Source organism: Miniopterus schreibersii (genome assembly GCF_964146895.1).
Source record: "Miniopterus schreibersii genome assembly, chromosome: 1".
Lineage (NCBI taxonomy): Eukaryota > Metazoa > Chordata > Mammalia > Chiroptera > Miniopteridae > Miniopterus > Miniopterus schreibersii.
The window spans coordinates 169,514,535-169,529,957 of NC_138101.1; the positions used below are offsets into that span (position 1 = coordinate 169,514,535).

General features: G+C 37.3%; 1 protein-coding gene across 3 annotated transcripts in view; it reads left to right on the forward strand.

Annotated features, from left to right (window-relative positions):
• TMEM260 (transmembrane protein 260) overlaps positions 1-15,423 on the forward strand; it is a 57,273-nt gene that overhangs the window by 12,287 nt on the left and 29,563 nt on the right. For all 3 annotated transcript variants that reach the window (XM_081135778.1, XM_081135779.1, XM_081135780.1), the window contains exons 4-6: positions 7,887-8,064; positions 9,236-9,349; positions 14,837-15,016. In XM_081135778.1, the coding sequence (XP_080991904.1) occupies positions 7,887-8,064; positions 9,236-9,349; positions 14,837-15,016 (472 nt within the window). The remainder of the gene's footprint in view (positions 1-7,886; positions 8,065-9,235; positions 9,350-14,836; positions 15,017-15,423) is intronic.

Consider the following 15,423-nt stretch of genomic DNA (forward strand, 5'->3'; position numbering starts at 1 on the left):
TCTGGCGTACCATGAAAACTTAGTAAAATGTAGAGTAAATGATGATGATTTCTATAAAGCCCACTCCAGTGTTTTTCCTTTAGGTATTCAGGTATAAGTTGATGGGATATAATAAAATGAGTTGTTCTAAACTGTGAATGGCTTTCTCATTTATTAATGCATAAATCTTACTTGTAGTGGAAGTCGTGTGCTTACATTTTCTTTATGGAAGCTATTCTTAATCTTATTCCTCCATTTCAGTGGTGCTTTTTTCCCCCTTTTTTTGAAAGCTTTCAAATTTTTACCCCCAGTTTTATTCAGTGGTTTAAAATCAGGAATAATACTTTGTACTTTATCTCTGAGTGCACTGGTGATTGATGCTCATGTAGCTGAAAGTTCAGGGCAGAACAGTTCTGTTCCTTTTGATTGAATCTCATGAACTAGAACAAACCTTAGTAGGATTTTATCTGGAGTGAAAGTAAATTTTTATAAAATATTGGAGATGGAAATGTTTTACATTTTCTACGTGCAATGGTGGTGGCTTCAGAGATAGATACAACTTTAATATACCATGTCCTGAATTATTGACATATGTTCATTAGATCTAAACTTGAAAACGCAAAAAAAAAATTTAGATTCTACTGCTCTCTAAATGGCCACTGACTATGATTTGCCTGCAGAGTACCTGGTGCGTATCAGATGCTCAGTACCTGTTTGTTGAGTGTTGAGTTAACCGCCACGGAAAGAGAACAGTTCAGCAGTGCTCCTTTCTTTTCAGCAGCTTAGCTTCCCAGTTTGACATTCTTCAGGTACACTGAGAGGTAAACAGATGGGCGTTGATTATGTGAGTGAGCCCGAAGGTAACGTTTATATAGTTTGCATGAACAAGACCCAGAAAGAAGAACTTCGGAGGATGGAGGTGGGAGGTTTGCTATTAATTGTATCTTGCTTTACCGCACTGGAACTCACTGCGTTTTTTCAGTCGTCAGTATGAGCTGACCAGAGGAGTAATTTCTTTACAATAGTGCCCAGATGCCGCCTCATGGCCTTTCTACTCACTGCACTTACTTCAAGGAGTTTTCCAAGTAGGAGGAGGCTAATGTACTCTCCGTGTTGGGTTCTTTGCATGCAAGTAACACCAAAGACAAATACATTCATGGATTTTATGAAGCACGTCAAATGTGTGTTCTGAAAGAATTTCAGGTTTCTGTTATTTGCCTTTTGATGGAGGGTTAGACAAACATGTGACTACACATGAAAATCAAATACCATGTAGTGGAAAGAAAAAGATACCTTATCATCAATAGCAAACCTGTGTCAGTGGTGTAAATTGTAACCTCCTGATTTATCCACTGTGTCAACAGATGAATAGTATTCCATCAGGGAGAAAACTATTGCACAATCAGTAACTTTATAAGGAATCTTATCTAGGTTTCACGGATTTTGTGGACTGAAGAGAAGGCAGATATGTTTTAACCGTAGAATTCTGAGCTTCACATTTGTTAGGATGCTCTTAATAGCATCACTTATTCCTTACGCCACCTCCACCCCTGCCCCCCCTCCCCGGTGGGGAATCTCTGCCATGTGCATTATCTGGGTGACATTTTAAATGATTACCCTTCCCATATTAGCTATTGTACTCTTGGTGTATCTTTCTTCCTTGACTAACCCCTTGCTGTCCCAGAATGTGAACTACATGATTTTAGTGCCAACCCAAGTATAAAGCAATTAGGTAGATGTATTTACTGCAAATATACTACAAAATGTATTTTAAAAATAAATATGTAATAAAATTTAAAAAGTAACAAAAGATATTTATATGAAAGGTGCTTCAGGAAATTTTGGATTATTTGAAATTTTGAGTCATCCATACCACGAATTTACTGTTGGTGTGAGACCTTGAAAACAGCATATGTCTGCAATGTGGAAAATTTGATTTTGATTGTTAGTCTTCACGTGTGACTATCTTTTGCAGTAGTTGTGTTATTAAAGTAATCAAAGTGGTGGTGTTTGAAGTGTGATCTCCATATAGACCCATTAGATGTTATCTCTATAAGCTAGGTTAGATTCCAAAAATGTGTATTTCACTGGGTTGGTGTGGCTCAGGGTTGAGCACTGACCTAGGATCCAGGAGATCGCGGTTTGAGCCTGGGTCAGGACACATGCCCGGGTTGCGGGCTTGATCCCCAGTGTGGGGCGTGCAGGAGGCAGCCGATCAGTGACTCTTATCATTGATGTTTCTCTCTCTCTCCCTCCCTTCCTTTCTCTGAAATCAGTAAAGAGATATATATATTATTTATTTATTTCATTTGAAGAAATGTCTCGTTGTACCTTCTATGAGGCTCTATGAGAATTAGATTGAGAATAGAAAACATTTTTTCTCATCTTATATCTAGTTTATTATAAGGTGTTCTTAAGTGAACATGGAAAATAGTTTAAACTACTTGGCAATTTAGTGGCGAGTTCTAGTGAAAAGACTTCATTTTATTCACAATCTCATTTGAATTTTTCTTCTTTTTCTCTACGTTTCGTTGAAGTAGTTTTATCAATTTCAGTAGAAAAATGTGTGCCTTTTAATTTTAAGATGCCGCTGTACACACTAAATGTAAATAAATAAACATTGGTCTCTTGGTTGCTTTAAAAAAAATTATTATTAAGCATATTTATTTAAAACAATAAAATGAAAATTGAGAGTAGGACTCCTGGATTGCCAAGTGAAAACACAATGGTGTTTCTGATTATGTCTTTTTTTTAAAAAAAGATTTCTTAAAAAATAATTTTTAGAGAGAGAGGGAGAGAGAGAGAAACATCAATGTGAGAGTGAAACATCCATTGGCTGCCTCCTGCATGTCCCCTACTGTGGATGTAGCCCCAAACCTGGGCACATGCCCTGACCAAGAATGGAATGAGCAAGTATCTCTACTTTTCCTAATCCACTAGTCTGTACATGTACATGGTCAGTAAATGTTGACAGCTTCTGAATCTTAGCATAAAGCAAACTTTTAAAGGCAGTGTGTTCAAATATATGCATTTTACGGGACATTCACAGTTTGATTTATAAAATTTACTAAAAAACCTTTGAGTGTACACTTTAAGTGGATGAATTATATAGCATATGAATTACCTCAATAAAACTGATTTTTACAAAAGGAAACATTCAATTCTAAAATTGAAAAAAAGAAAAGGAAGTTGTTGGAGACCCTAGGGAATTTCAAGGAGGGCTGGATTACCAGGCTCTTATCCTGAAGCATCCAGAATCCTAAGCAGGTATGTTCCAGTGAAACCACCACTGGCTGTCGTCTCTGAGCACCGGACACCCCAGCTTATATTACCAACTGACCTGGATTCTGAACATTGCCCCCGAAAGTGCTGCCATTGTTTTCTCTAGAAATGCTGTAGAAATGCCACCAGCCATGTCTGAATGTATTCCATCCCCATTCCTGCTGCTTTGCCTCAGCAGTTTCCAATTCAAGGAATGGAGTGGGTGCTTCTGATAGGCAGAGCCCAGGTCATACACCCACGCTCTAGCTGCAAGGGAGGCTGGAAAAGTATTTTGTATTTCTGGCATGCATAATAGGAGGCGGCTGTGCCTCATAAGCTGGGTATCCCTCAAGCATAGAAAGGGATGTTAGATGTTGAGCAGAAAAGTTAAAAACAAAACAAAAGATTACCCTTTGGTTTTTATATTAGGACAACAACTCAAATTCCTGTAAGACTTAGTTTGATTTCTAAGCAAGCTCTTTTGAGTTGCTAAAAAGATCAGGATCATGGGTTTGATTTCCATTACTAGTTTTATAATTAGTTACAGCTCTTCTCTAACCTTACTCAGCAGTCTAACAAATCATTTCTCTGATACCAAGGAAAATTGGGTGTTAAGAATCTATGGATTATTCTTTGCAAAACCATCCTGACCTTGGCGTGGAGGGTGGTGGAGATTCGTATTGTAGACCTTGCTGATGTAGGATTAGTCTTCCATAAAATGCTAATGTGTGTAACTAACTGTAACAGTCTAAGGTGATCACTGAAGTTGATTATTTTACATTACTCTCTTCAATTTTTAAAACCTTATGAAATATTTGAAAAGGCAGTTGATTCCAATAATTATGTCAACAATTCAGACACTTTAGGATGCCTTCCTGAGCGTAATAACGTGTTAGAAATCATTGTAGATTAATGAGTTGAGTTTTCTTCCTGAGGATTCAAACGTATTAGGACTGTCATCTCTTTTCAGTTCTCTTTAATTAACTGATGGATTTGAATTTTGACTAATTTCCCTTTCATAGGGGATGGGGGGGGGGGGCTAAGACCAGTCTTGAGAGATGCTGAACACAATTCAAGCTGATAGTGTGTTGTTTTGATAAAAGAGAAATAAACACAATTCTAATGATTGATGAAACTTCTATTCTAGTCTATTCTTCATCCAGGGGGTACGTAGTTAACCAAATAAAAGTACATTATATCATTAATGTAAAATAAATTATTTGACATTAAAACTGAAATAACCACCTTTTACCCCACAATGTAATGGCACTAAATAGCTAGACTAACAGTTTGAATACTGGCTCTTCCACTTAATTGCCATAGGACCTTGGAAAAATCACTTTGCCTCTCTGGGTCTCAGTTTCTTCCTTTGAAAAGAGATAAATAGCAGCTATGTATAAGATTATGGTAAAAAATTAAATTTATATAAGGTAAGCACTTAGAACAATACCTGGCACATGGCAGGCAAGAAAACTCAGTAAATGTTAGCAAATTATCTAAGGAATTTGTTATTTTTTCAGCTTTTTATTTTGACATAATATCAGACTTATAGAGAAGGGGCAGGAATAGCCCAGTCTTTGTATAACCTTCACCCAGGTTCCCCAGATGTTAATATTTTACCATTTTACTTTGTCCCTGATTCTGTTTGTATCGTTTTGTTTTGTTTTTAACCTTTAACTACTTCAGGGTATGGTTCTTAAAAGCAAGAACTTTTTTTTTTTATGTATCCACAGTGCAGTTCTCAAAATCAGGGAATTATCCTTGATACAACATTATTGCCTAATCTATAGACTTGATTCCGATTTTGCCAATTGTCCCAACAGTGTGCTTTATAGCAGAAGCAAGTCCCAGGTCGTGCCTTTTATTCCACTGCCACATCCCTTTATTCTCTTTAGTCTGGAACAGTTCCTCATGGCGTTTTTGGTCTTTTAAGACCTTGAAATTTTTTGATACATACAAGCCAGTTATTTTGTAGAATGTCCTTCAATTTGAGTTTGTTCCCTCATGTTTAGACTCAGGTAATGCATTTTTGGTAGGAGCATCATAGATACACTGTGTGTGTTTGTCCCATTACTGAGCTGTTGACCTTGATCATGTGGATAAGATGGTTTTCACCACTGTAAAGTTAATTCCCTTTGTAATTAATTTATGTGTAGGGAGATGCCTTTAGACTATGCAACTGTTACTGCAAAGCTGCACCCACTAGTTTAGTATCCATTGATGATGATTATTATAGTTGTCAAATGGTGATTTCTAATTCCATCATTTTTATACAGTTATTAGTTGGCATTCTATGGACTTTCCCTTCTCCCCCATTTATTTATATCACTACACATTCACAGATTCTTATTTATTCATTGGGTTATAATCTATTGCTATAATTATTTTGATGCTCAAATTATCCCCGATTTGGCCAGCGAGAGCCCCCTTACGCTGGCTCCCGTGTCCTTCTGTCGTGCCTGTCTGGGCACTTCCTTACTTTCTGGCTCAAGGTGTTTCAGATTCATTTTGTGCTTGAGCTACCCCAGCCCTGAACACACAGCCATTTCTCCCAAGGTGCTAATTGATGTTTCAGTAGAGGAAGGAACCCTGTATCTCATGCTGACTTTCCGAAGTAATATTGACAGATGAGTCATAGAAGTTCCTTTTAAAATGTCACTAATACTTTAAAATTAGTTCGTTCTCTCATTTCACTGAGTTTCCTTTCTGTGCGTGGGGCTAGGTACTTCCAATATAAGTGAGGTTTAACTCCAGTCCACATTTCAAAAACTGTCAAAATCTTAGTCACAGACAATGAAATGCTACAGGTGTTCAGGGATGGGCTAGAAACCTGGGGATTGAAGAGACATTTGAGAAAAGGGTAGAGTTTGAATAAATAAAAAGGAGCAGGGAGGACATTCAGTTCGCGGGGTATAGGATGAGCAAAGGTGTGATGCTGGGAATAGGCATGTTTTACTGGGGAATTTTGAGAAGCCTGACTAGTTGGTGGAGAAAATAATGTTAGTAATTGGTGGCTAGGTGAGGGGTTCTGTTTATTGGGAGCCTGGACTTGAGGCTGACTCACTGAAAACTTATCCTATAGGCGGTGAAGAGCCCCTACGTTTGGGGGCTAGGTAGTCATAAAGAGTATGTTTAGGATGTTTAATCTGATGTTATATGGCAGAATAGATCGGAAAACAAGACAAGTTAGAAACTATTAGAATAACTGAGTCAAGGGCCGTAGGAATACAAATTGAAGAATTTGGAAGGAAGAAATAGCTTTAGTGGGTTGGATAGGATAACTGGGAGAATGGGGGACTCTGATGAAAGAAGAAACTGATGATTTTATAAAGGAAAGAAAAAAAATTACAAAAAGAAACTAAGAAAAACAGGTCTGGTGATAATAACTTTTTTTTTTTTTTTAAATATATCTTTATTGATTTCAGGGAGAGGAAAGGAGAGGGAGAAAGAGAGAGAGATAGAAACATCAATGATGAGAGAGTCATTGATCAAGCCCGCAACCCGGGCATGTGCCCTGACCAGGAATCGAACCCCGGTCACCTGGATCCCAGGTCGACACTCAACCGCTGAGCCACGCCCGGCCCGGCGATAATAACATTTTTATTGTAACTTTTTTTCCTATAGTGGTTGATTGAGAACTGTAGAATTACTCCATAACTTTTTATACAAAACAATGCAGTTAAAAAGTAATTATGTGGGGCCATGTAATGTCATAATTATTACAGTAATGCTTGCTGAATTTCATAACACTTGTTAGACAAATATTTGTAATAGCTTTAATTTTCATAGCTTTAGATTTATAGTGAAATAGGTTTTGTTTAGATATGTGGTAGTATATTCAACCATATTACCAGTCTCAAAGCACACCTCTGAATTGAGATCCAGATTCCTGACTGATTTGGAATGTGTGGCTCTTGTTGCCATTTGTATGTGTGTGGCGGGGGGGGGGGGGGGGGGGGGGGGGGGGATGAGAAATTTGTTTCCAAGTGTAGCGTTTGACTTTTTGTGTCTTATTAAAATTCCCATCCCCATTCCTCGCTTTAAAAAATACATCATTTTAACTTCAACTCTGCATAAAGAAGAAATAATCAGAAACTAAGAAGTTAGCTAACAAGATCTTAAAGTCACCAAATATTGTTACCAAGACTTACTTGGCCATATTTTGGGAGATGAGTTAGAAAGTACCTAGATCCAGACATTCCCAGGAAGTGAGGATGAGAGTTCCTGAATAGATATTTTGCCATTTAGTTAATTTTTACAATTAAACATATTTCAGTCTTAACCAGACCGTCATGTTTGTGGATATAGCAAGAACAATGACACAGGTTTGTTATCTCTCTAGCTACTATCTCTTCAGGCTTTCTGAGCTGGCTTGAACCCTGGAGGTTACATCTGAGAACTAAACCTGTTTTATCCACAGGACACCAAGCAGGTCTATTCATTTGTTTGTTAGTAGGTTAATATATGGACTTCCTAATTAAAATCTGTTGAAAAATATTATTACATGGAGGACTGTATTAACCGTGTAGTGTGTTGGGATAGTGCTGGGTGACCGTCATAATTTCTGCCTCTACAGTTTATAGAAAGGAAAATAAAGTCGGTTCTTTTTGTTGGGAAAGAAGATTTCATGTTATCTGTATTTGCAGGCTTTCTGGCTCACATGCGGGAGGAATCCTTGCTGCAGGGGTGTTTTCATTTTCTCGTCTAACGTGGCAGTGGTCCATCGCAGCAGAGGTTTTTAGCTTAAACAATCTGTTTGTGGGGCTGCTTATGGCTCTAACTGTACATTTCGAGGAGGCAGCGACTGCAAAAGAAAGATCAAAGGTAACCTATTTTGATCACGGTGAAATCACTTTTTGTTTTAGTTTTTAGATAGATGCTGTGTTTCTTTTTAACTTTGGTTTAGATACTGTTTATCTGTTCTGGTTACTTTCCAGGTAATCTAGGCATATTGACAGAGAACATATTCTCAGGACTTTTACTGGGGATGGTGAGAGCCTTTATAAAACATGGGATCTTTTTTTTCCTTGAAGTTCAAAAGTTTTTTGGAGAATGAGGGGGTTTTGAAATCCCCTTTGAGTCCTCTGGGAAAGATAGGCTTGTTGGCTGATTCCACCATCGTGTGTGTGTGTGTGTGTGTGTGTGTGTGATCCTAAGATGCTAAGCTCTAGACTGACCACTTTAAATTATATATCATTATGGTAGGTTGACTTATTTCCTAATTGGAAAAAAAAAGATTAAGTTTGTACTTTTTTAAAGGGGAGCACCAAATGTAAAAATTAAGTAGTTCAGAAGAGATGACAATAAATTCTAAGGCAGATGCTATCATCAAGATAATCTGAAACATGAAGGAAGCCTGTCTTCTAAGAGCTTACAGTCCACACACTGGAAAGTGCAAAATCATCTCCGTGTAGGCAGCGTGGTACCGTTAGGGAGCAGAGACCCAGAAGCAGTGTGGCTTGCCTCTGGTTTCCAAAACAGATCTGTGATGCTGTTAGAGTTTTTGTCTGTTTGTTTAAAATAAACTTTTTCTGATTATGAACATAACTTACGCATGTTCAAAAAAAGTAAAAATACCACCCATTGATAACCAGGTTCTAAATAAATAGTGTTACATTATATTTATTTTAATTTAATAGAAAAAGTAAAGCAAAGAATCGATGCATTTTAATTACAGATTTTACTCAAATAAGAATTACACGATATCCTGTTACTGTTAGGACTTACCTAGTCCTCATACAGGGCTTTCTGAAATTTAATTTGAAGACAGTCATTTAAGGTCAAAATGCAATGATTTGATAAGAATGAAAAAATATTAAAAAATAATGGTGATAAATATTAGTGACTGCTAAAACATGACTGTGTCTAAGTGATTGATTTTTAATCTGACCTGTGGTATGCCTGGTTTTAATATAAAGGATAACTTTTTACTGTTGTGCTTACTTAGAGTTTTAGGTGAATATTTAACTTGTTGTTTTTTTTAATTTATTTTCAGATAGCAAAAATTGGTGCCTTCTGCTGTGGCCTTAGCTTATGTAATCAGCACACAATAGTACTCTATGTTTTGTGCATAATACCATGGATTCTCTTTCGACTTTTAAAAGAGAAGGTAGGTTTTGAATTTTGTAAAAACGAAAACTCATAATATTTCATTTGGGCCCAGTATACTTTGTTAGGCAGTAGAGATGTAAGTAAAGAGAAGGTAGGGAGCTCAGTTAGACAAACAAAGCATCATGGGGCTTTAATTTTATTTTAGTTTTATATTTTGCATAAATTACCTTAGGCCCTAACAACATTGAAAAAATAGGATTTACAAAAATTATGCAGTGTTGATTGCAGTGGCATCTGGCCTATTTCATAATTTTTTAGGGATTCTGAATAGCACCTTGATGAACATAGGCTAAAAGAACTGAAAACAATAGCAAAATGCCTTAATTGTTTTATTATACTTTCTAAGACCAAGGCTAGTGTATTAATAATAGTTCATTCATTCATCCAGCTGTTTGTTGAGGACCTGCTCTGTACCAGATGCTGCTCTAGGTGCTAGAGATTCAGCTCTCAATAAAACAGACACCATCGCTGCTACTGGGAAATAAATAATAAAATCTCTGGTGAATAACAGTTATATTTTCTTAGATTTTCCTAGAATTAAAATGATTATTTTAGTTTTTTGTGTGAAAGGAAAAATGATTGTGAATTTAAATGGTGACATAAAGCAATATAGGAAGATTACTTTGTTAGGCAGTAGGAGACGTAGGTAGAGAAGGTAGAGAGCTCAGTTAGACACAAGTCCTTGGAAAGATAGAAGCTGTGTTCTGTCCGTCTTCCCCAGAGGTTAAAACAGTCTATGGACAAAGCCAGTGCTGGAGTATTACTTAATTTACTGTTTGTTTGTTAATTATACCTCAGGCACATTTATCATTTCATCATTTATCACATATACCCAGTATCATCAGAATTATATTAGAAAAACACATATAATAAAATTATTACATAGAAATAGGGAAATAATTATATCAAAGCTTTGGATAATTGTATTTACTATGCTTTAATATGTTTTCTTAGCTTCTTGGCAACAAACCAAAAAGAGTAACATGAAATTATAAAATTCTTATTATGTGATAAACATAAATAAAAAGGAGACATAATTGACAGGAAAGATTAACTTTTTCTTGGAACTGAATTTTGTTAAATCAGTCATATCAGACCTTATGTAATGGATGTAAATAGCATAATGGGCGCTGTCTTTCATGGTGGTCTTATAGAGTACAGAGAAAGCTCTCTATATGGTCTTTTATTATATAAGCTCTTGATAAAATACATAAAGATAGAACATTAAAGATGGAGTTCAGCAAAGACTTCAAGAGGACCAAATATTTTTCTTGTGAATTGATGGATCCTTAGATAGAGATGCATTGGCAGCCTGCTATCAGTCATCTTAGCCATCCTGATATCAGTCATCAAGCTTCTTTTTATTGTTTCCAGGTTTGTAGAAATATAATTGGCATATAACATTATGTAAGTTTTAAGTGTACAATGTAGTTATTTAATATATGTGTATATTGCAACATGATTACAATCAGGTTAGTCAACAGCTTTATTACCTCACATAGTTACAATTGTGTGTGTGCATGTGTGTTGAGAACTTTTAAGATCTAGTCTCATAGCATCTCTCAAATATGCAATACAGTATTGTTAACTATATTTACTATGCTGTACATTATATCCCCAGAACTTATTCATTTTATAACTGGAAATTTGTACCCTTTGACGAGTTTCATCATTTCCCTCATCCCATAAACCCCATCTCTGGCATCCACCAATTACTTTCTGTTTCTAGGAGTTCAGTTTTTTTAGATTTCACATGTGAGATCACACAGTATTTGTCTTTCTATCTCTGATTTATTCCACTTAGCATAATACCCTCAAGACCTATCCATGTTGTCACAAATGGCAGGGTTTCCTTCTTTTTATGGCTGAAAACTACTCCTATGTGTATGTGTATAGATACAGATATAGATATTACATTTTATTTATCCATTTATTCGTTGATGGACACTGAGGTTATCTTCATGTCCTGGCTGTTACAAATAATGAGGGAATGAACATGAGCATGCAGAAAAGTGATTTCATTTCCTTGGGATATATACCCAGAAGTGGAATTGATGGATCATGTGGTAATTATGTATTTAATTTTTTGAGGAACCTCCATAGTGTTTTTGGAAGTGGCTGCACCAGTTTACATTCCCACCAACAGTGCCCCAGGGTTCCTTTCCCCCGTATCCTCATCAGCACTTGTTATATCTTATCTTTTTATTAATAGCCATCATAATAGGTGTGAGATGATACTTCATTATGGTTTTGACTTGCGTTTCCTTGATGATTAGTGATGTTGAGCGCCTTTTCGTGTATCTGTTGGCAATTTGAATATCTTCTTTGGAAAAATATCTATTCAGGTCCCTTCTCCATTTTTCAGTTATATTATTTGTGGTTTTGTTGTTGTTTTGCTATTGAGTTGGATGAGTTCCTTATGTATTTAGGATATTAAACCCTTATCAGATATGTGGTTTGCAAATATTTTCTCCTATTCCACATGTTGCCTCTTCATTTTGTTGATACTTTCTTTTTCTATGCACAAGCTTTTTACTTTGATATAGTCCCACTTATTTATTTTTGCTTTTATAGCGTGTGCTTTTGGTGTCATTGCCAAGACCGGAGTCAAGGAGCTTTTTTCCTATATTTTCTTCTAGGAGTTTTGTGGTTTCAGATCTTACACTTAAGTCTGTAATCCATTTCGATGCAGTTTTGCTGAGTTGTATAAGACAGGGATCCACTTTATTCTTTTGCATGTGAATATCCAGTTTTCCCAACAACATTTATTGAAGAGACTGTCCTTGCCCCACTGATTATCTGTATAGGCGTGGGTTTATTTCTGGGCTCTCAATTCTGCTCCCTTGGTCTATGTGTCTTTTTTTATGCCAGTACCATACTGTTTTGTAATATAATTTGAAATTAGGAAGTGTGATGCCTCCAGCTTTGTTTTTCTTTCTCAGAATTGCTTTGGCTATTTGGGATCTTTTGTGGTTTCATAAAATTTTAGGATTCTTTTTAATATTTCTGTAAAAAAATGCCATTAGAATCTTGATAGGTATTGCATTGAATCAGTAGATGGCTTTGGGTAGTATGGACATTTTAACAATATTAATTCTTCCAATCCGTGAATATAGGATATCTTTCCATGTAGTTGCATCTTCAATTTCTTTTATCAGTGTCTTACAGTTTCTGGTGTACAGATCTTTCACTTCCTTAGTTAAATTTATTCCTAAGTGTTATATTGTTTTTGATGCTATTATAAATGGAATCATTTTCTTCCTTTATTTTCTTTTGGGTAGTTCATTGTTAGTTGTAGAAATGCAGCTAATTTTTGCATGTTGATTTTGTATCTTGCAACTATACTGAATTCGTTTATTAGTTCTAACAGTTTTTTGATGGAGTCTTTAGGATTTTCTGTATATAAAGATATTATTATCTGCAAACAGAGACCATTTTACTCCTTCCTTTTTGATTTGGATGCCTTTTATTTTTTTCTTGCCTAATTGATCTGGCTAGGACTTCCAGTACTATGTTGAATAGGAGTGGTGAGAGTGGACACCCTTGTGTTTTTTCTGACCTTAGAGGAAAAGCTTTTAACCTTTCATTATCGAGTATGATGTTAGCTGTGGACTTGTCATATATGGCTTTTATTGTGTTAAGGTATGCCCTAGATCAATTAAATCAGAATTTTTTAGGGTGACTGCAGATGGGCAGAACTGCTGGCTGGAGTCTTTGCTCAGGCAAACAGGAATGCATTTTCCCAAGATCTGAGCACTGGTTGCTTTGTAAGCGGCTTCCTTTCTCCATCTCTGTCTGATCCTCAGTGTTGGAGCCTCATGAGCGCCCAGCTGTGGTCCCTGTGAGGCGTGACTAGAGTGGGCTTCCTGGAAAGCATCCTGCAATGCTGGAGGAGCTGACTGTTTTTCCCACAGGGAAAACCGTAGCCCCGGGGGTGCAGCGCTGTGCTGGCCTGGGAGGGGTGATGCAGTCACCTCTGATGCAGTCCTTCTCGGTCCCTGTGTTCCAGGGACATGCTGCAGCCTTAGCCTGGACTCTGGTATTTTTCACAGTGGTGTTTTGTCCATGGACAGTTGCTGGTTGGCCTTTTTGTGAGGAGGAGTGAAGGAAGGAGTGACCTATGTTGCAACTTGATGGTGTCACTCTCCACCTGGCTTCTGACATCAGAGAAGGTACATCCAGGTGTCAGAGAGGTGCATCCTCTGGCAAGACCCTACAACCAGGGGTTTGTGTTAGTTGCTGGAGAGCCTGTATGCTGTGTGTAAAACATGCAGGACTCTGAGTGACCAGTTAGGGGGCTGGCCCGAGCCTGTGGGCCCTGTACTGAGGTCAGCTTCTGAGGGGGATGGGATTGTGGGGAGTGGGACTCTTCAAAGGACCTTTTGTTCCCATTAGCTATGTAGCAGAGGCGGGAAAGTTGGGTCTGCCCGTCACCTGACAGGGCAACTGGACTTGAGGCGGAGGAAGGAGTCCTGAGTCACTTGGTTACGTGAGCAGCCAGAATTGCAAACTATCTGGAAAGCTTTAAAAAAGTATGTGTGTGTGTGTACATATATTAATGTATGTATATAGTGTGTATGTATGTTTATGTGTGTGTATATATGTGTGTGTATGAAAGTGCAAACGTAAGTCAGCTGCTTGTCCTACATCTGGTGAACATGAATCTTGGTCCTTGTAATCATTGTCACATATGCATTTCCCTCTCTTGTAAAGGAAACGTTGGAAATTTCCAATGATGATATTTGTAAGAGACCCTCTTTCCCAATTACTAAAGTGACCACTATTTGAGTCTTCCTGATAGTACACCAGAGTGCTTTTATAAGACTTGGTCAATATTACCCTTTGTTTTAGAAATGTGCTGATGAGAAATATATTCTCATAGGCAACATTGTTACATAGAACAACAAATTTCCTTTAGTACTCCATTCTATATGTAAAGTGGGAATAAAGAGTATTTGGGTGAGCTGGGAAGTTATTTAAAAGCTAGCTTTATATGTGCCAAGTATTTCCACAAAATGTCCAAAACTCTTGTAGAAAAAATCATACTGTCAATGTATGATCATAATACAGTAGTTAAAGTCTACTCCTGATGCAGATGATGAAATGAATTGGTAGTAGGACAATACTTGGGGCATATTCAAAATCAGCTGAACAACTCAATCACTTCCAAGTGGGTTATCTCGGCAATGCTGCATGTCACAACATGGTTTTAAATGTAAAAGATGCAATAAACATGGTCCTTAGGAGTCTTGGCTAATATTATTTGCTTCACTAGATTTCACCTGCCATGCAAAGGAGTTCAGGCTGTTGCAATTTCCTAGTAATCCACGGCCATCAGAAGGTTTACCATGGTATTCTGTGGTTACTTAGTATAAATTGAGAGATGAGCTCTGAGTAAACACGGTTGATGTTTTCCTTGACGTGCTCTGGAAGTTGCAGGGTGACTCCACGAGAGTAAACTTACACAGCGTCTGCTCTGATGCAGGAACTCTCCCTGGGCTCTTTGCTGGAGCTGAGCCTGTACTTCTCGGCTGGTTTGCTGCCCTACGTCTATCTTCCTGTCTCTTCCTACCTCAACCAAGCCCGCTGGACCTGGGGAGACCAGACAACGTTGCTAGGATTTGTGACTCATTTTCTCAGAGAAGAATACGGAACATTCAGTCTGGTAAATTCATATTCTAAGGAACACTTCTGCTTTCTGCCTGGACTTCTGTTAGAAAAAAGAAAATACAATCAATGTCTATCAGTGACAGTATGTAGAACTTTCATTTCAGTTATTTATGGAACAAACTTGCTCATTGAAATGTGGCCTTTAACATAAGTCAGAAAAAAAAAATGGAATCACTTAACCCAGCTAGTTATACTGTGTACATCCTGAATGTATTTTCAGGGTAACGGCTTTCAGAAGGCTCTGTCGCCAGCACTGGAAGCGTTTCCGTAGAGCTGGATGTCACTTTGGGCTCTTGGTCTATGATGTAAAATATTTTGAAAGGATTAAAGGGGAAAAACCTCAAAATTTTTCATTTTCCTTGACCCAAACTTTCTTTTTACATACTTTATGAATAGTGTTCA